Consider the following 19,627-nt stretch of genomic DNA (forward strand, 5'->3'; position numbering starts at 1 on the left):
ATAGATCAGGAAGCTGCAAGCTCCAAACAGCAGAAAACCTGTTATCATAATTCCGATTATGTACACGTCTTCAACATCCTCAACGGAAAGGATCGACAGGCACACGATCCTCCACTCCTCCCAGGAGTCCATCGTGTATCCGGCTGCAAACGTTCCGTCAGGGCAGGCGGGCTCTCCTTTACCCAGTCTCTTTGTCAAGAAAATTTGGTCAATTGCGTTGAGAGACCAGCTGATCAAATCCATATTTTAGGTTTCAGAGAGAAATCTGGAGAGAGGCTCCGATAGATCAGACAGAGACAGCACAAGACAAAGAGCAGCAAGCAGGGCAGATAAGGGCAGGGAGGGAGCAAGAGGAAAAAGCCAGAGCCAGAGCAGAAAGAAATCATGTCAGAGTGAAGATTTGCAAGATGGATTTTCCTGATGACAGATATGGGATCTGATCAGTCCATCAGCTTTGCAGAGTTAGTGTTCTAGTGTATGACTACTGCATGTTGATGGTTTTTAAATTTTATTTTACAACACTAGCCACAAAGATTTATTGATCTGAGAGAAATTGGACCCCTATTTCTTTTGCTCCTCAAGCAGAGAAATTGAGTTTTTTAAAATTGGGATAAGGGCTTATCCCTGTGTTTATATGCCCAAACCACATTTTATTTAAGACTTCAGCTATATTTACCTCAGCACCCCTGAAAAAATGGTAACAGAAAATTTGGCTGAAACTTGGCAGATACCTTTAATCTGATTTTTAGCCCTTATTTTTAATAATATGTTATAAATCACTAATACATGAAGTCAGATACATTCCTCTACTCATGCCTTATGTCAAATCCTTAAAAACGTACCTCAACCTACGGTTGATTCAATACAAAATTTGCTTTTGAGCAACAAGTAAACAGCCACAGACTTGAAGGTGTCATAGAGCAGTGTGAATGAAAGTGGTCAGAGGAGAGATGTTAGCCATCCTTTATTCAGCTGGTCACCCGTGTGGCTCACAAATCATTACATTCTGTTTATATTTACATTTTCTCAGAACCCCAAATTTTATGGAATTAGGATTATGAATATATCACTGTGTCTCTTATTTCTTTGTGTATTTTGCAGCCTGAGTCACAATAAGATCACTGATGCTTCCACGTACACGTTGCTCGGACTAATCTCCAACAACTCGTCCATTGAAACAGTGCGGTGAGTGTGCATTACTGAGTGAAACGTTCCTTCATGAGGATATTTCTAGTTGTATTTAACATATAAAAAATTCATTACCACAGCTGATTTATTTTTATTTTATTTTGTTTTCCAGACTCTTCAGGAACAACATCAAACACCAAACATTCTTAAAGACAGTCAAGAAGTTTGAAATCTGGTGAACCAGCTGTGAGTGTGGTGTTCATGTGCTGCTGAGGTCAAAGGTCAATAACCTCAGAATACACTGGTGGTACAAGTAACAAAGAAGCAGTGTGCAAAGTTATCTGATACTTAATGTGGCAATTACAACTTCAATTGACTGTTCCTTTACTGTACTCATATTTAAGGTCCATGTTTATAATTGCAACCTTAATACCTCTGATCCTCCCACTGGAACATGACTGGTTTTACTCTCAAACAGTTGTTGCTGGGCTACTTCCTGTCAGACAAACTCTCACCTGTGCCACCAAAGGTTAATCAAGGTAGATTTGGGGAATTTTTCATGGGCACAACCAACATACTCAGCTCTGCCGCTCATCCCACAAATGCATGCTCCTTACCAATGTGGCAACATTTAAAAGAGAAATAAAAAGACTTTCCTACAATATAAGAGTTAATGCCAAGAAGCATTGTTACAACAAAGAAATAATCTACCAAACAGAAACACATGAAAGATGGTCATATCGAGGACTATTTTTGATTGTTTCAAATGCAGAGTAGCCTGGTGACAACAGATTTTGTCTAACCTTGTAACAGTAACCAAGGAGGGAGGTGCTTGATAAAGGGTCACAAACTGCTTTGTAGATATTGATGTGTAAATAATCCATTCATTGACTTTACTTTTTGAATACAATGATCATGGATATAAGGGTGTTTGAACTTATTAATACTTATTAATGTTTTTATTTCAAACATGTTGCCAGTCAAAGTATAAAGCATAAAAAAAACAAAAAAGACAAAACAGAATAAATATAGAAAAAGAAAAGTACAAAGGAAGAAAAGAACAAAAGAGTAGAAAGATAATAAAAATGCATTGTCCATCATAATTTTCATGTTTGAAAAGGAGTCGGAGGAAGTAAAACTTATCTAGTCCTACCCCTTATTCTCTGGTACAATGTTATCTCATACTTCCAGATTGTCATTACATTTGTATTCATGAACGAAAGTTACATAATTTAAAAATTATACACACAAATGTACAGATATACTGCACTGTGCAAAAGTTCCAGGCTGGTGCAAAGAACCGCTACAAAAGCCAGAATTCCCCCAGAAATACACATATTCCAGGCATCCATATGTATTGTATATACACAATCACACGTTCATATGTATATACATGCATACAGTGACCAACGAATTCATCAGACCACCTGTCTCAGAGACCATCAGCATCAGTGAGCTCTCCACTTTCCACCATTCTGAGCAGGAATGAGGAATTTCTAACTGAATTCACCTTTCTAAACCCAAATTTGAGCTGGCTCACTGGGTTTCTGTGAGAAGTCAGAAACCAATCAAGCATAACATTCAACCACTAAAACTGATTTCTCTGTTCAGGAATGCAAGCAAACAACTACAATTCGACACACTAATCAAGAAATAATAATGTGCTTTACCATTTCTTCAGCTCCTTTGCAAATCAGCAAATCTGAAAACTCATGGATAACAACATTAATTATATTTTCGCATTAAAAATGTCATTTTGGTTAAAGAGCTTCTACATATTGGTGTAATAACCATTGTAGAAACACAAAAAATGATTTCAGTTTCACCAATTTTTACCAATGCTGCCAACCTAGGGCAGCTGTGGCATAAACCTTACTTTGGGTGGTGGTCTAATAAATATGTCAGGCACTGCATATATCCATACACATACACACACATGCACACATACACACACACACAAAGTTCAAGTACAAAAATGATCATCTATAATGATAAACAGTTCATATATTCCTATTTTTTAGAGTAAACACTATTATTTAGGCACTTTAACTTCATGCGCTTTCCAGGATCAATGCACCCCCTCCACATTCCTGTATTTTTCCAAAATAGCTGTTTTATATTTCTCTTTAAACTTACTTAAGTTTCAGTCCTGTTTTAGATCTTCACTTAGTTTGTTCCATATTTTCACTCCTTGTACTGAAATACAGAAGCTCCTCAAAGTTGTTTGTATATTTGGAATTTTAAAATTTAATTGACCCCTTAACTTGTACCCCCCTTCTCTGTCAGAAAACATTTTCTGTTCTGCTTGGCAGTAGATTATTCCTTGCTCTATACATTATTTGCGCTGTTTTAAATTCCACAAGATTAACAAGTTTTAAAATTCTTGACTGTAAGAATAACTGATTTGTGTGATCATGATAACCTACCTTGTGAATTATTCTTATGGCTCTTTTTTGAAGAATGCATAAGGGTTGTAGTGAGCTCTTGTATGTGTTTCCCCAGATCTCCGTGCAATAATCTAAATAAGGTGCAACCAGTGAATTATATAGAATGTAAAATGATGTATGGTATGGCACATGTTTTGCTTTGGTTAGGACAGAGATACTTCTGGAACGTTTAGTATGAACATGCTTAATGTGAGGCTTCCAGCAAATCCTGTCATCTACAATCACAGCCAAAAATTTATTTTCATACACTCTCTCTATGTTGACACTCTCTATTTATACCTGCGCCTTACTATTTGATTTTTGTTTACCGAATACCATGAATTTAGTTTTATTTAGATTAAATGATAACTTGTTTTTATCAAACCATCTTTTAACTTTATCCAGTTGCTGTAGGTTTTCCCCGGAAGCCAGGATGTTTGTGTCATCCGCAAACAATACAAATCTTAGTGCTCTCTGGTTTGAATTTCTTTCTGCATCATATGAGCTCAATAATTTTTGCCATTGATATTTTGATACCTTTGAACTTGATGCTGAATATTTTCTTGTGGGTATTTTGATTCCTTTGTGCTTGAAATTGATGAGGAATATCTTCTTGTGATTGTTTTTGATACATTTTAGGGTTATGTTTTTGTATGATGGAAAATGGTACCTCCAAATGCAGTTGAATACGGTATGAAACATTGAACTCCTGAGCAGGAACAATAACTTTTATAGTGTTTCATGAAATGGACTTTTTGATGTGCTAATAAATTATTTAGATAAAACTAAATGGCTCAAGCAAAATCATTCTTTAACATGCTATTTTCTAGAAATGCATTTGAAAAAAGCATTTGAAAAATATTCAGTTTTTTAAAGGCATCTGGGGACCCCTCTGTCTTGCAACCCCCAAGGGGGTCCCGAACCCCACATTGAGAACCACTGATCTAGTTCACTATAGCATGCTGGGATGGGGAGATATGAACGGGAATTTAAGCAAAGAAATGTAGGATATGCAGACTGTATACAGACTGTAGGTCTTTATTTACATCCAAATATGTTACATTTGGGAAATTCATGCACATATGAAGCTTGTGAGTAAGTTCAAGCAGGAAGACTGATTCACTTAAATTCATCTTTTCATTCATTAGTAATCGCTCACTCACTCACTCACTCACCTGCCCCCCCTTTTCCCACACCTGCTCCTGCTCTAGTAATCATCAATCGACGTCTGCTCGCTTACACTTTGGGCCAATCACCTCAGTCACGACCTCTCTCTCAATCCAATCATCCTGCAGCTGTCATATTTTGAAATCTGTTCTTTTCCCTTCACAGTCAGTCTGTCATCTGTCTCAGCTGCATCTGGGTCCAGGTCCTCTGAAATCTACTCCTCAGAAGTCTATTACTCCTCTTATATCAATCCTTCCATCACCACCACCAGTGTCAAGACTCCAGAGGGAGTCTAACCTGCTGTCTGCCTCACTATTCCCTCAAGTTCATAAAGACATCCCGATGGAGTCGTGATGGAACTCGTCTAAGTCTCTCCTGATTAAACTGCTATTATAAAGCGTTTAGGCTGATGATCTGAATAGCAGAAAAGAAAGATGTATTCATTTTTATTATCATTGCATCAATAAGCCTATTTTCAAAGATATTTGATCAGTAATTTCTCCCACTTTTGCCTCATCAGGATCTATGATCACTCTACACCCCGCTCTGCTCTCACTGTTGGGGCAGGGGCATGTGGAGAGAGAGAGAGAAAAACTTTAATAGAAAACTAACTCATTGGCAAAAATCGACCAAAACAAAGCAAACTGGAATGCTATGTGTCCCTAAATAGAGAATATGCAGCTGCAGACGATTTAAGCACCTTGACTGATCCAGAGCTGAGGGAATGTTTGACCACGTACAGACTCAGTCAAAACAACCTCGCTATAGAGTCAGAACGCCATCGACAAAGCTCAGCCCCAAAAGAGGACAGACTGTGCACCCACTACAGCCAACAGGAAGTTTTGAATGGAGTTCCACTCTCTGAAAACCTGCCCTTTATACAAGGACATCAGAGAGAAGTTCTTCCTGCTTTTTACCAGCAAACCAAAACAGAACAGAAGCTTACATATCTGCTGGGTGAGGAACTGTGCAAATGTTGCAGCACATTAGTGAGCTGTTTTGACTAAAGAACCACCTCACTCACCACACCATCACCAACTGAATAGAACTGAACTGAATGAGGGAGAGAGAGCTGGAGCGACAGAGAGCGGTGAAGTGAGGCTGGACCGTTTCATGCACTAAGAGCACAGAGGTTAGAGGAGTTCAGGAGTTGACGATCTGTTACGATGGTGCCTCATCCAAAAAGTTCAGGGCTCATGACGGCGCTCCCTTCAGCACAACTACCCCACCTATCACCTGTGCCCAGAACCAACCCTGTCATCTAGTGCAGTGGCTCTCAAATAGGGGTGCGTGTACCCCTGGGGGTAGATTGGGTGAGATTTTTAAATATACATATTTGAAAAATAGTATCCATGTAAAACCATTTGAAATAATTTATAAATATCTTATATGAGTTTAAATTTCGCACACTGGATTTCATATCGGGCTGCATGGCAGCGCAGGGGTTAGCGCTGTTGCCTCACAGCAAGAAGGTCCCTGGTTCACATCCCACATCTCTGTGTGGAGTTTGCATGTTCTCTCCAGGTACTCCGGCTTTCTCCCACCGACACAGACATGCTCGTTAGGTTAACCGATTACTCTAATTGGCGTAGGTGTGAATGTGAGTGTGCCTGGTTGTCTGTTTCTATGTGTCAGCTCTGTATTTGACTGGCGGACCAGTCCAGGGTGTACCCCGCCTCTCACCCTATGAAAGCTGGGATAGGCTCCAGCCCCCCCGCAACCCCAAACTGGATAAGCGGTATAGAAAATGAATGGATGGATGGAAATTTTCATCGAGTGGCCCATACTTGGGCTAAGGTAGTATTAACTTTGTCGACTAAAACTATGTCTAAAGATGTTTGTCGACAACCTTTTTTTATTGTGACAAAAACTAGACTAAGACTAACAAAAATAGATCTCTGGTGACTAAAACTGACAAAAAGTAAGTTTAGTTCTCGTCAAGATGACCAAAACTAGACTAAAATGTAATGTATCATCTGTATCTATTCTGCCTCTCAGCTGTAGAAAACGGGGACCCCAGGTTTGTCAGGGTGCAGAGAACACACAACCATGATTTGGTACCAGATTTAGACAAGAAAATAAATGCTTGGACTAAAAGTAAAGACTAAAACATGAGGACTTTTTATGGACTAAAACTAGACTAAAATGTCTTTAGTTTTCGTCACCAAAACTAGACTAAAACTGAAAAGCGTAGAAATGACTAACATGGCACTAAAACTAAAAGACATTTTGTCTAAAGACTAAGACTATAATAAAAAAAAAATAGCTGCCAAAATTAACACTGGGCTGAGGGGATAAAAATATTTGTACTTTCCTCAGTGCAAAGTGAGGCATGCATGACGATACCCCCTCTGATAGAACTATCAGCGTTAGCCATCAGAGACTACAGCACAGGGACTTGTGTTTTAAAACATCTAGTAGGTTGTACACTTCCAAAGTGTGCTTTTTTTGTTCAGCCAATTATGAAAGTGGATTAGGGACACGGGTATACTTTGGGATCAAAGTTTAAATAAAAAAAAGTCGAAATTTACTATAACAAACAGCAGATCTTAGACACTGTGTTTGTGAGCTGAAAGAGTAGAATGTCACTGTAGTTAATCAGGTTTTACAGGCATTAGAGACATTAAACATTATTCACACAGGATTACCTGTTGACCTCTGATGGTGGTTCATTATCCCATGACCTCAGTGTTTGTTGTGGCAGAATAAACATCAGTGTAAACAAATATGCTCACATTCCTGAAGGGAAGCATGAAGCTGCTGCATAAAAGCAGCAATGAAAACCTGATAATGTTAATTTCTAGATTCCGTACAAAAATGTAATGTAGTGCCCTTAGTTAACTCGAGTTAAAGTCTTCCATCTTTGCTTATTTTTACATATTATTTATTATTATTATTAAATTTCGACTTTAATTTCGTCATTTCAACTCAGCAGCATTGTTTTTTTCTTCACCTGTGTCTTTAATCCACCTCTGTAACCAATCAAGGCTTTCATAAGACTGTGTCATACTGAGGGTCCTCCTCCTCCTCCTCACTACCCAGTACCCACTATCTATCTGCACTCAGAGGGGTCATCAGGTACATTCGCACAGGGGACTCTGTGGACCAGACTTTCAAATACACCAAAATAAACTGGTCCCTCCCCAGTTGTAATTTAGCACCAATATTAACTAATTTTGACACTTTAACACCTTTTCACTATTTCATTTGACCATTTCTGCAATATTTTTGCCACTCTTATCCCATTTTTGACACTTTTAGATCAATTTGCCACTATTTAACCCCTTTTCACTGCTTTGCCAGGACATTTCTGCCATAATTTTGCCACCTTTACCCCTTTTGTTGATACTTTTTCCTCTAAAGCCATTCTTTAACCCCTTTTAAAAACTTTTCCTACTTGTTTATCCCCCTTGTGCTTATCTTTTATCCATTTTTGTAACTTTTCAACTATTTTGGTAACTTCTTGCCCATTTTGCCACTCTTTAGCTCCTTTTCACCACGTTCCTGCCCATTATTGCCCCTGTGTGCCACTCTTTCACCCCCTTCACTTCTTTGTAAGGCAATTTTTCCTTCATTTTTTGCCACTTTAACCCATTTTTGTTACTTTTAGCCTCTTTAGCAATTCTTTAAACCCTTTTTAACCATCTTTCCTGCATGTTTTATTCCCCTTGTTCCAGTCTTTTGTCAATTTTTGCCACTTTTTTACTATTTTTGCCACTTTTTCAGCCCTTTTTGATACTTTTACTGGCAATATTTGTCAATTTCTGCCACTGCACAACACATTTTTGCCACTCTTACCCCTTCTCATCTCATTATCTGGCCATTTTTGCAACATTTGAGCCATTTTTAAAAATATGTATATTTTTGAAATGGCCTCATAATGGCTGACAAGTCTATTTCTTTTGGGGTGGATTTAACAGCTGCAGGCATTCAAAGCCAAAAGATACCTTTAAAACCACAACATCTTCTTTTCCTCTTTTTCTGAATTGAATGATCTCCTGGGGGCCCAGTAGGAAGCTTTGGGGGTCCTGATGTGGCCCTTGGGCTGCCAGTTGATGATCAGTGGTGGGTGAGGATAGAGACCAGTTAAAGCCTATGTAAGGTTCACACACCTGTCCCACAACTGACACCGCACTGAGAGGATTCTGTCCTCACACTCAGCGAGTCTCCAGTGTGATCCCCCTCACAGCAGAAACTGTAAGTTTGTTACGACCAGCTCGCCAGGGAAAGGGAAGTAACATAAAAACCAAGATGTTAAAAGGTTTAAATAAAGTTATTTATTAACAAAAGGTAAAGTAGGTTTGACAATAAACAAAAGTGAGGCAACTAAGGGCTAAAAAGTGCTGTGCAAAATGGAAAACGAGAACAAAAAGAGACTCTAACCTAGAGTTAATAAACTGAGTTTTAGCAAACAAAAGAAACCAAAAACCTAACTACCCTAATTAACAAAAGGAATTACACAACAGCACCCAAACTAACAGAAACTAAGTGTGTAAGTGTGTGTGAGGTAACTAATTAAACTATACAAAAACCACAAAAGACTAGTGCCTCAACAAGGTTACAGAGATACAATAGTTTACAACAAGGTCAACTATCAAGAGGCACATGAGCATGGCTGGTTACAGCTTGCTGCTGTCTTCTGGTGGCTGGCTCTTTTTATCCTCTGCTCTCTCTCTCTGCCGATTGGTGGATTGGGCCGCAGGATCTCCAGGCCAATCAGGCTTCTTCAGCGCAAGTGGACAGAATCACTGCAATAAGGCTACTCAGCAGCGGCAACCTGAGAGCTGCAGATGTCAGGCAAACAAGAACACTCACACACACACTCAAAGAGGGAGGTAAGGTTCCCAGATGGCGGCGGCCGTAACAAAGTTTGTTTTAGATTAGATTTATATCATGTTTAATTCATATATTACCATCATTATAGAGTGGTGTATCCATGTCAGCTGAGATCACTTCCATATATGAGTAAGAGTCTGATTGATACCATAATAATTGTTTTAAGCTTCTATAAATGAGATTTTCCTTAGAGTGCTGTAGTTTAGTTGATCATATCTTTCCTTAATGTGGATCAGTCTGATATTGTGTACAGTTTCATGTCTGATCTCTCTTTACTCTTCATTGTTAGTCTTTTGAATTCTTTGAAAGCTCCACCACTGCTCGTGTCCTCCTCTACTACAACGTCGTATCTGTCCGTCGTTTCCATCACAGGAATAAGCTCCTCCCATCCTCGTGGCAGTGATCCTTTGTTCAGATGTAGAGCCACTCTTTGAGACACGCCGGTCAGTGCTGCTGGGACCAGAGGCGGCCAGGTCTGCTCCTGAAGGACGAGGGTAACATAGGGAAACAGCTTCTCTACACTGGATACAAACTCCTGGAAGAGAGGACAGATTATAATTCTCTAGATTAGTGTAACGAAAGAACACCACTCTATATTTACATACTCTTTATATTTTTACATTTGTATTTACTGCTGCCTTTTCATAAGTTCAGTCACTCTTTTTACTTTCACTAATTCCTTTGAATTATTTCATATTTGTTCTTTTTAATTGGCTTCATATTTTAAACTTATTAGCAATCACCACATCTTTGCTATCTTAATGACTCCTGAAAAGTTACATCTGTCTCCTTTAGGTCCAGGCTGAAAAGTTCTTTTTACACTGACTTCTCTATACTCTTATGGCTTCAATCAGACTCATATTAAATCATTTATATTTTTTGTTTTTAATATATCTTGTGTGCCTTACTTCGTGTATGTATTGTTCCCTTGAGATTTTCTGTTTTGTAGATGTCCTTGATGTTTTATGTCTAGTTTTGCTTCACTGTATTTACCTCCACTGATGGCCGTCCCGTGTCATCACACCTGTGTCCAATTCCCCCAAGTTTATTTAGAGTCAGTGTGCTTTCCTTGTTACTCCAACGTTGTCCATCCTTCTATGTTTCATGTTTGAATTCTCCTTGTAACATTTTTAAATCCTAGATTGGCATTTTTAACCCTTCATTGTACCATACAAACCTTTATGTAATCAGAGTTTTGTGAACCCTCCATGCTGATCCAGACGGGCCTGTAGAGCTCCTCTCTGCTATAGGCTGAGTGTAATAGTTTGAGAGAAGCATCCAGAAGTTGCTTATTGAGGATCTGTAGGTGGACACCCCAGGGAGCGTCAGCCCTCTGTCCAAGCAGCAACAGGACGTCCTGTGAACAGAATGATACCTTACATTAACATCCATCCTGGGTGGTCTGATAACAAGTGGTGAGCTTTAATGCCAGCTGTAATTGTGTCCCAGTGCATCTGGATGACGGACGGAGATCTGATAACTCACATGCAGTTGCTTTAGGATGCAATTATCCACATGAGTTTGATAGAGTATACGTGGCCATGCATTCAGTCTTTTCAGGTAGGCTTGAACTTAAACCCATGCTCAGGTGAGAATTACAACCCCAACTCCAGAAAAGTTGGGTCACTGTGTTAAATTTAAATAAAAACAGAATGCATTCATTGCCTAATCTCATTACCCTATATTTTATTTACAATATAACTTAATCTACAGACCAGATGTTGAAACGGAGACATTTTAGCATTGCATGAAAAATATTTGCTCATTTTGAAGCCGATGGCAGCATTGGGGTTGTACTTCATCTGACCACCTGGGATAAATGTTAACACATGTAATGTTATCAGCCTGTGAATCCAGTCAGTTGGAAGGTGAAGTGCAGTGACAGGGTCGTACGTTTATGAGGACTCCCTCACTTTACATTTCCCAGTGACTGTCAGGTTCCAAATCTGGTTTTGTGTGTTGAACAAATGTGAACTCTGTATAGTTCAACAATAAACTGAACATTTATTCTGAACAGAAATGCACTGAATTTTTGTGTAAATGTATGAATATAATAACACAGCAAAAAGAAAAGGTGAACATTTTTCAATAAAGTGCACTAAAACTGGCACCATATAGTTCAGTGTTACAGACTAAAGCTTCAAAAAACCTAAAAAAAATACCTGCAGTGTGAGGGCCTCTGAACTCTCTCCAGAACCTTCCACCAGAGGGACACCTGGTTGTTTACTGTCTGAAGCCACCTGAAGTACCAGCATACCCCGAGCAGCACCTAAACTTAAAAAGATGAGGAGACAGAAATGTGTAAGATCAGCCGTCTCAGTACTGAGGGAGCCAGGACAGAGTTTGTGAGAGACAGAAAAGGGCATGTTAGATGAAAATGTTAAAGGGATACTTCAACATTTTGGCAAATTTGCCCATTGCTATAATTCCTATAGTCTTAGTAATAGGTTTGTTACCTTTAGTTGTTGAGTAAGCTATTTTTAGATCGGCGGGGCTGAGATACAAGCTGCTCTGCCAACGCTATGGAGTCTTATGGTATTCCGGCTTTCCCTCATCAAACTCATCAAATACATAATCGAACAACTTCAAAACGCTCTCATGGACAAGTTGTGACCTGCACATTCATAACGCTGTGAAATAATAACGTATAGTTATGAACACAAAAACTCAGAACTACTTTCCGAGTAAACCACTGGGCGGAGTGACAGTGCACGCCTGTGGCAGTGCCGTAGTTACTTGGTAGTTCCAGCTTTGCATTTAGCTTTAAAACAACTCCGTCTCATAACGTTCCATGATTATTTCATAGTGTGGTGAATGTGCAGGTGTCGCACGCTGAGCTCCACCTTTTTGGGACAGACAGATAAGATTGGTACCCCTACCGAAGGGTGCCAAAAAAGTGTGATGGTACGGGTCATTGTTTTTGGGACCCTTTCCAACTTTTACTCAATGGAAACGCAAAAAAAAAAATGCGTCCCGTACCAAACTGAACCAGACACGGCACAGTTTCCAGCACAGTGGAAATGACCTATAAGTTTCTGAATGTGCTCACGCACCTGTAAGCTGAGCCAACAGAGAGGTCCGAGTTCTGACTGTAAACCAAAGGACTTCCAGTTTGCCGTCTTGTTTGTTTGTGGGCATGAAGCTGAGGTCTGAGTTGTGAGCAGGGTAGAAGAAGTCCATCAAGTCTCCTCCGGGATAATATCTCTTGACACGACCCAGCTGCCCTGTGGACAGTATAAACAATTAAACTGCAAAAGCAAGTCATTTAAGAAGAAAAGAGTGTATAACATAAAGTCACGTTATAAAATAACTGAGAGGTAAGGAATCCTGAGCTCTTTTAAACGCTTCATCCACTGTTATTCAAGTTAGTTAGGTGCCGGTACACAGCCACATTCACCGTCTGTCACATGTGCTCAGTGTGAATCTGCTCTCATCTGTGAAGATAACGGGGCACCAATGGGGAATCTACCAATTCTGGTGTTTCCTGGCAAATGCCACTTGGGAAGCACGCTGCCAGGCTGTGAGGACAGGCCCCACTTGTGGACTCTGGGCACTCATGACACCCTCATGGAGGGTGACAGTTTGAGTAAAAGTGTGGCCTGCTAGAGGTCCTTTTATAGGGCTTGGCCTTCCACCTCTACTGGTTTTCTGGCCTATCTCCTGGCATCTCCACCCTATTGTCTTAGAGGAGCTGCTCTACCTGAGCAAGATCTGTGGGCTGCAGATAATACTGCCACTAATGGTGGGGGCAAAAGAAAAGTGCAAAACTAGCCAAGAATCAGGGAGAAAGGATGAGGAAAGGGAAGTGGTCTCAGGCAAAACCATTCCTTAATTGGGGCTGTCTCACCAGTTGCCTCTCCTTTACACCTGTTGTCTGTCCCATTTTTAAAACAGCAGGTGAAATGTATTCACACTCATTAGTGCTTCCTACCTGACGAGGTTGATACCCAATAACTATGACTGACTTGGAGTTACACTGTGATGATTAGATGTTCCTTCTCTCTTTTTGCTCTGTGCATATCCCATTTCATGGATTTGAGAGTCTGGCATGTCAGGTTACCACAGACACGGTTGGTCCCAAGACCAGGTAACACCTGATAATACATATTCTATGTATGTTTTAAGCTCCGAAGTCATTAATGTTTTAATAATAATTTTGCTGCAGGTATTCCACAGTTCATTTAAAAAGATAATACATTCTTTGTCTGCTTTTCCACAAAGTTTCTCCTTTTTGTCACTTGGTTATAAGGCTTATAATCTTTAACTAAATGACCCACTCATCGTCAGTTTTAAATGTAGTCACTATTGTTAGATGTCGAACTGTAATGTCTTACTTGCAGCCTGTTTGAATTCAGACAGCGTCGGCTCATAAATGTCGTAGTAGACTCTGGCAGGGTGGCTGTTGTCCCGAACAAACAGCAGATCACTGACGTTTGGGTGAGTTGAACCCTGCCACAGAGTCAGACTGAACCTGGAATCCAAATCACAACAAAAGGAGAGAAAAAGTGCCTCAGTGTCACAAAGTACAAAAAAGTCAGAATGACTGGAGACGAAGACTTCACACCCAAATGTCTCTTTAGCTTCAGTTTGCAGCTCTCTATCAGATATAAAGTTTTTTTTAATTGTTATGATACAGAGAGAAGATGCCTTTGTTACCGTGGTGACTGACTGAGGAGCCAGCTGATGTGCTGCCAACCACTGCGAATCAACAAGGCATGAACTGGGAATGTCACCTAAGGAGAAAAAAATGTACTTCATGTTTTATTGCAGGATAAATATCAATTTAAGTACGCACCACTGTGTTTTGTGTTCTGTCTCTTCATACAAAAGGAAAAATATGGAGAGAAAAACACTTTTTCTGTCGTTCATTAGATTATTGTACCATGGCGTAAAATGCATCACACATGATTTTCATGTTAAATTAATAAAACAGAGCTTCAAAAATCAAGCAATAGGCTTGCTCAAGTCTATTCACTATCTGACCGTATGACATTTCTATGTGTTATACTTAATGTCCTTTAAAAACCCACCTTTTGGGGGACATCTTTGATCATATCAAACATGTCTTCCACCATCTGCCTGGTGTAGGTTTGGGTGAAAAGAGGAGGGGCATAGGCCACCTGTCAATCAAAGGCAATGTCAACCTTAAATCAGCTGACTCAAGACTCAGGGAGTGCAGGTATAACTGACTGAAAAATAAAAAAATCATAATTCTTTTAGTTTAAAATGACTGAGATCATAATCAGACTGTGAGCGTGCCTTACCATCCACCCAGGAGACAAAGTCACATCTTCAAACTTCTCCTGGATTAACTCAATAAATCTGAAAAGGAAAAGAACGCACTGAAACAGCAAGTTACTGACAAAGGGACACACATCTCCCAGGATTTTACTTCATAATACATTCTTTGCCAACAGGTGAATCTAAAAAAATTAGAATATCGTGACAAATTTCATTTTTTCCCATGGTTTCATTCAAGAAGTGAGACTTCTACACATTCTTTATTTATTTCATGAGTGTAGCTTAATCAGTATTCTTGGCTACCATTACACCATGAAGCCAAAGGAACACTCCAAAAAATGTCGATATTTGGACCCTAAGTAGAAAAATGTATTTAACAAAGAGATGGGACAATACAAACTCGTTAGAAAAGCACATCATTACAGAAGGATCTGCATGCATGCATCTTATTTTACACCATTTCCCCAAGATAGCACAGAAGCTTGGTAATTTCAAAAAGAATTTCCTTGTTATTTTGGGTAGACCAGCTTTATTTTCCTTGATTTCTAACGAGAGATACTGAATTTGACTCAGAATCATTGGAAAACTAACAAAAAACAAATGTATGAAATTACTGCATGTCCACTTTGGGCTTCTGTAGATGGAGTTTTAGTCACGTGTGTTTTCCCTGGCACATTTTCATGACCCACTGGAAAGAGCTTCGCAACCCACTTTTGGGTCCCAACCCACCAGTTGAGAACCACTGTCATAATACATAAATGTATCATTCACAATTACTGCATCAATGTGACATGGCATGAAGCCACTCAGTCCGTGGCACTGCTGGGGTGTTATGAAGGCCAGGTTGCAGCCTTCAGCTGGTCTGTGTTGTTGAGTCTGGTGTCTCCTTCTCTTGGCATTTCTCCAGAGATTCTCTGCGGGGTTAGAGTCAGACCAGTTAGCTGGCCTATCAAACAGTAACGCCATGGTCAGCAAACCAGTTTCTGGTAGTTTTGTCTTCACTGTGGTCAGGTGCCAAGTCCTGCTGGAAAAGGAAATCAGTATATTCGTAAAGCTTCTCACATTGGAAGTATGAAGTGCTCTAAAATCTCCTGGCTGACAGCGTTGACTCTGGACTTGAGAAAGCACAGTAGTCCAACAGCAACAGATGACAGGGCACCCCAAACCATCACTAACTGTGGAAACTGAAATACTGGACTACACTGGATTCTGGGCCTCTCTGATCTTCCCCCAGACTCTGGGACCTTGAATTCCAAATGAAATACAACGTTGACTTTCATCTGAAAACTGGAGTGTGGACCACCAACCAACGGTCCAGTTCTTTTTCTCCTTAGCCCAGGTGAGACACTTATGACGTCTGGATCAACACTAAGAACACGAAACTTGTAGTCCATTTCCTGGACCTGTCTGTGTGGTGGATCTGGATCCACTGACTCCAGCCTCAGTCCACTCCTTGTGAAGCTCCTCTAAGTTCTTGAATCGCTGTTGACAATCCTCTGAAGGCTGAGCTCCTCCCTGCTTCTGTGGCTTACCCTCTTTGTGAAGGGTTTCTGTGATGGTCCTCTGGACAAATGTCAAGTCAGCAGTCTTCTCCATGATTGTGGTTGTGTGTACTGAACCAGAATGAGCGATGAAGACTCAGGAAACCTTTGCAAATTCAACTTTTCCACAATATTCAAATATTTTGAGATTGTGGACTTTTTTTTGTGAACCGTAAGCTTTAATCATCAAGCTCAAGAAAAGTCTTGGTAAATTTCACTTTGTATGCGATGAACGTAGAAATTATAAAATTTTAACTTTTGAAGTGAATCAACAGGATACTCTAAAATTAGAGATGCACCTGCATTAGTCCATAGCTTTTAAGGAATGCACATGCATCCATTTTGTACCTGGTTCCATTGACTTGAGGCATGAATTCTGGTACATTGGGACCCCGGAGGATGTCTGCATTTAGCCACACAGGCCTGTTTATCCCACTGCTGCTGTTCTTCATTTTCAGCAGGTCCAACGAATGGCCAACAGATGCCAGAGACTTAAAATCCAGTTTGATGCCTGCAGGAGAGACAAAGCATTAAAATAACACAATGAAATGATTCTGTCTCATCGTACTGACAGACACCTTTATTTGAGGCCAGAACAGCATCCAACCACTGGTCCAGAGTGTTGTCACTGTAGATGTCAGGAGGATGTGCCATGACAGGGATTGGCTTCTCATTGGCTGTTCCATAACCCTCCAGAGTGACGTCTGCCTCCAGAATCATGGAGCTGCCTGTGGACACGAGAGATGGAAGCAGCGTGAAGTGAAGTGTTGCTGATGTTCTCGTCATTCACCCTCATATTAATGAACACAGTGACTAACAACACCTTCAGAGCATCAGGATTTATTAGTGTGTGTGTAGAGGGAGTTTACTTGCGAGAGCTTTGTTCATTTCTTCTTTGCTGTTTGCTCTGTGGTACCAGGAGGCCAAGAGGCCATCATGTTTGCTGATGACACCCGACTGAACCAGGAAGTCTAGCATGTCTCCACCAGTAGAAAATGAGGGGAGAGGAGCTGTGGAGTCTGATTGGTGAGAAAAACACAGAAATCACATCAGCATTGAGGTCAGCTGATGTAGGGCTTACACCACCTCAGCAGGTTTGCCACTGTAAAAATACAGGCATTTTACTTGTTTTAAGACACAGGTGTCAAACTCAAGGCCCGGGGGCCAAATCCGGCCCGTGGAACAGTTAAATCCGGCCCAACTATAAAAATGTGAACTTATCTTTGATGATTTAAGAAATCCTTGTTAGGTTACAAAATCTGGAGTAAAAATGTCTGGATGCGAAGTCAGGAATGTTGGAAAAGAAACTAATTTGTGTTTTAATTTCACATTTTCAATTTTGCATCTCACAGTTAGGACTCAAACTTTCCTTTTCACTTATTCCTTTTCAAAAGGAATTTGACTTTTAATTTCATACTCTAAGCATTTCAGCTCATAATTTTGACTTCTCATATAATATTTTGAGCTTTAAGATTCATAATTCTAATTTTTAAGTGATATTTTGCACTTTTTAACCAATAATTTTGTATTTTACCTCATATTTTCAACTCCAAACTTTGACTTCATAATCATTGACCTTTAAGACTCACAATTTAAAATTTTGAATCACATTTTGACTTAACTGACTTGATTACACACTTTATTTCATATTTTGACCTTTTAAACTCATGATTTTGACTTCTTTCTAATATATTTGTCATTAAATAAACGTTATTTTCCAATTTCATGTTGTGAGCTTTCTGAACTAATAAATTTACTTTTCTCAGATCGTGAGCCTTTAAACTTTTCTTTTAAAAATTTTAAATGTCAAAATCATTCATCATCAGTGCTAAGTTTTTTTTTTCATATTTTATTCCTGGTGAAATGAGGTTGACAGTTAATGGTTAAAAAGGTGGCCCTGTTGGACCCTCAGTTTAGTCCTGAATCCAGAATCTGGCCCCTGCTGTGAATGAGTTTGACACCTCTGTTTTAAGAGATTATTTAAAGTATTTATCATTTTAATTCTATTACTAAATAAGTCCCACTACCAGCAGAGTTTTAAAATAAATTTGTCTGGGTTGACCTGAAATTTTTTACATTTTTGAAGGGTGCCTCAACAAAAAGAGGCTGACAAACACTGGTAGAGAATAACTTCTCTGCTACAAAGTGTATTAAACTGGTATTTTGACACACATTACAGGTTAAAGAAATACTGCACATTATTGCAGATGACCAAAAAAGCTATTTTTTTTAGCTAGCTATATTGTCAAAAGTATTCACTCACCCATCCAACTAATTGAAATCAGGTGTTCCAATCACTTTCGTGAAATTCAATTGAAATCAGTTCAATTTCAATTGAATTTCAGGTCCTTGCTGACTGAGGTCGGTGCTCTGGTCCTGATTAACTGTCCAGGCCGGGCTCAGTGATCGCCATAATTATGTCATTTAAAGCAACCATAAAGACACTTATCAACAGAACTTTACACAGTGCTATTTATGGGATTAAATGACCAAGGTCACAGCTTGTAAAACAGGAATAACTAAGCATAGTAGGGTCAGCGTTTTAGCCTCTGTTGGCCTGCGTGTGTGCCACAAACATTTGTTTTTCCAAGACTGGAGGAATGAGACAAACCTGCTCACAAATGATAATCTAAGCTCACCCATACATTCATGTCACATGAGCAAAGTCTATCAGGCAGTAGATAAGCTCTTTGACACATTATCAAAAGGGAAACACTTTCATAAAGGTACAAAGAAATCTGCAGAGTAAAGGTGTGAAACTAAGTAACTGAGGGCAAGATAAACCAGAGAATGAATGAATGATGTTTAATAGCAGTGCACCTCCTTTGAGACCAACAGGACTGCTTAAAACCAGCCTCCTTATATGAAATTCAACTAAAAGGGCTAAAATAAACATCAGACAGTCCTGTGCTTATTTTTTGAGAACATACCTGACTTCCTGGTTAAAACCACAACAGTGACAGAAATGGCAATGAGCAGGATGACAAGTCCAACAGATATCAGTATCAGGTGCTGCTTTGTTAGAAATCCAAGATAAAGTTTTGGCGGTGACTTTTGTCTCGTGCCATGACTTTGGCCGTCAGACTGTGGTCCTGTACTGGAAAATCACAGAAACATAGACGAGGAGAGCACACAGTCATAAAATTAGCTTTTATTTTTTTTGTTTCTAAGAGTGCTTTAAGCAAATCTTCACTTTCTTTGTCAGGATAATTCCCTAACTCTGTCTGCAGAGCTTCTGAGATCATAAGACATTTTTAATGATGCATCTTTACCGGTTTTGTGTTTCTT

At 39.6% G+C, this 19,627-nt stretch overlaps 2 protein-coding genes across 4 annotated transcripts in view; one reads left to right on the forward strand and one right to left on the reverse strand.

The window, feature by feature from the left end:
• LOC121519615 overlaps positions 1–4,312 on the forward strand; it is a 125,809-nt gene extending 121,497 nt beyond the window's left edge. For all 3 annotated transcript variants that reach the window (XM_041802391.1, XM_041802393.1, XM_041802392.1), the window contains 2 exons: positions 1,102–1,185; positions 1,301–4,312. In XM_041802391.1, coding sequence (XP_041658325.1) covers positions 1,102–1,185; positions 1,301–1,367 — 151 coding nt within the window. In that variant the 3' untranslated portion in view covers positions 1,368–4,312. The remainder of the gene's footprint in view (positions 1–1,101; positions 1,186–1,300) is intronic.
• A 5,477-nt stretch (positions 4,313–9,789) lies between these two features.
• On the reverse strand, positions 9,790–17,350 carry fam151a (family with sequence similarity 151 member A). The gene is made up of 11 exons (XM_041803622.1): positions 17,209–17,350; positions 16,918–17,067; positions 16,688–16,850; positions 14,822–14,879; positions 14,588–14,677; positions 14,214–14,290; positions 13,892–14,028; positions 12,611–12,781; positions 11,720–11,826; positions 10,735–10,914; positions 9,790–10,092 (listed from the first exon to the last, which is right to left on the reverse strand). Exons 1-11 carry the CDS (start codon positions 17,315–17,317, stop codon positions 9,790–9,792), a joined length of 1,545 nt encoding a protein of 514 aa, XP_041659556.1. The 5' UTR covers positions 17,318–17,350.
• Positions 17,351–19,627: the final 2,277 nt, after the last annotated feature.

Source organism: Cheilinus undulatus, linkage group 13, assembly GCF_018320785.1.
Source record: "Cheilinus undulatus linkage group 13, ASM1832078v1, whole genome shotgun sequence".
NCBI classification, from domain to species: domain Eukaryota; kingdom Metazoa; phylum Chordata; class Actinopteri; order Labriformes; family Labridae; genus Cheilinus; species Cheilinus undulatus.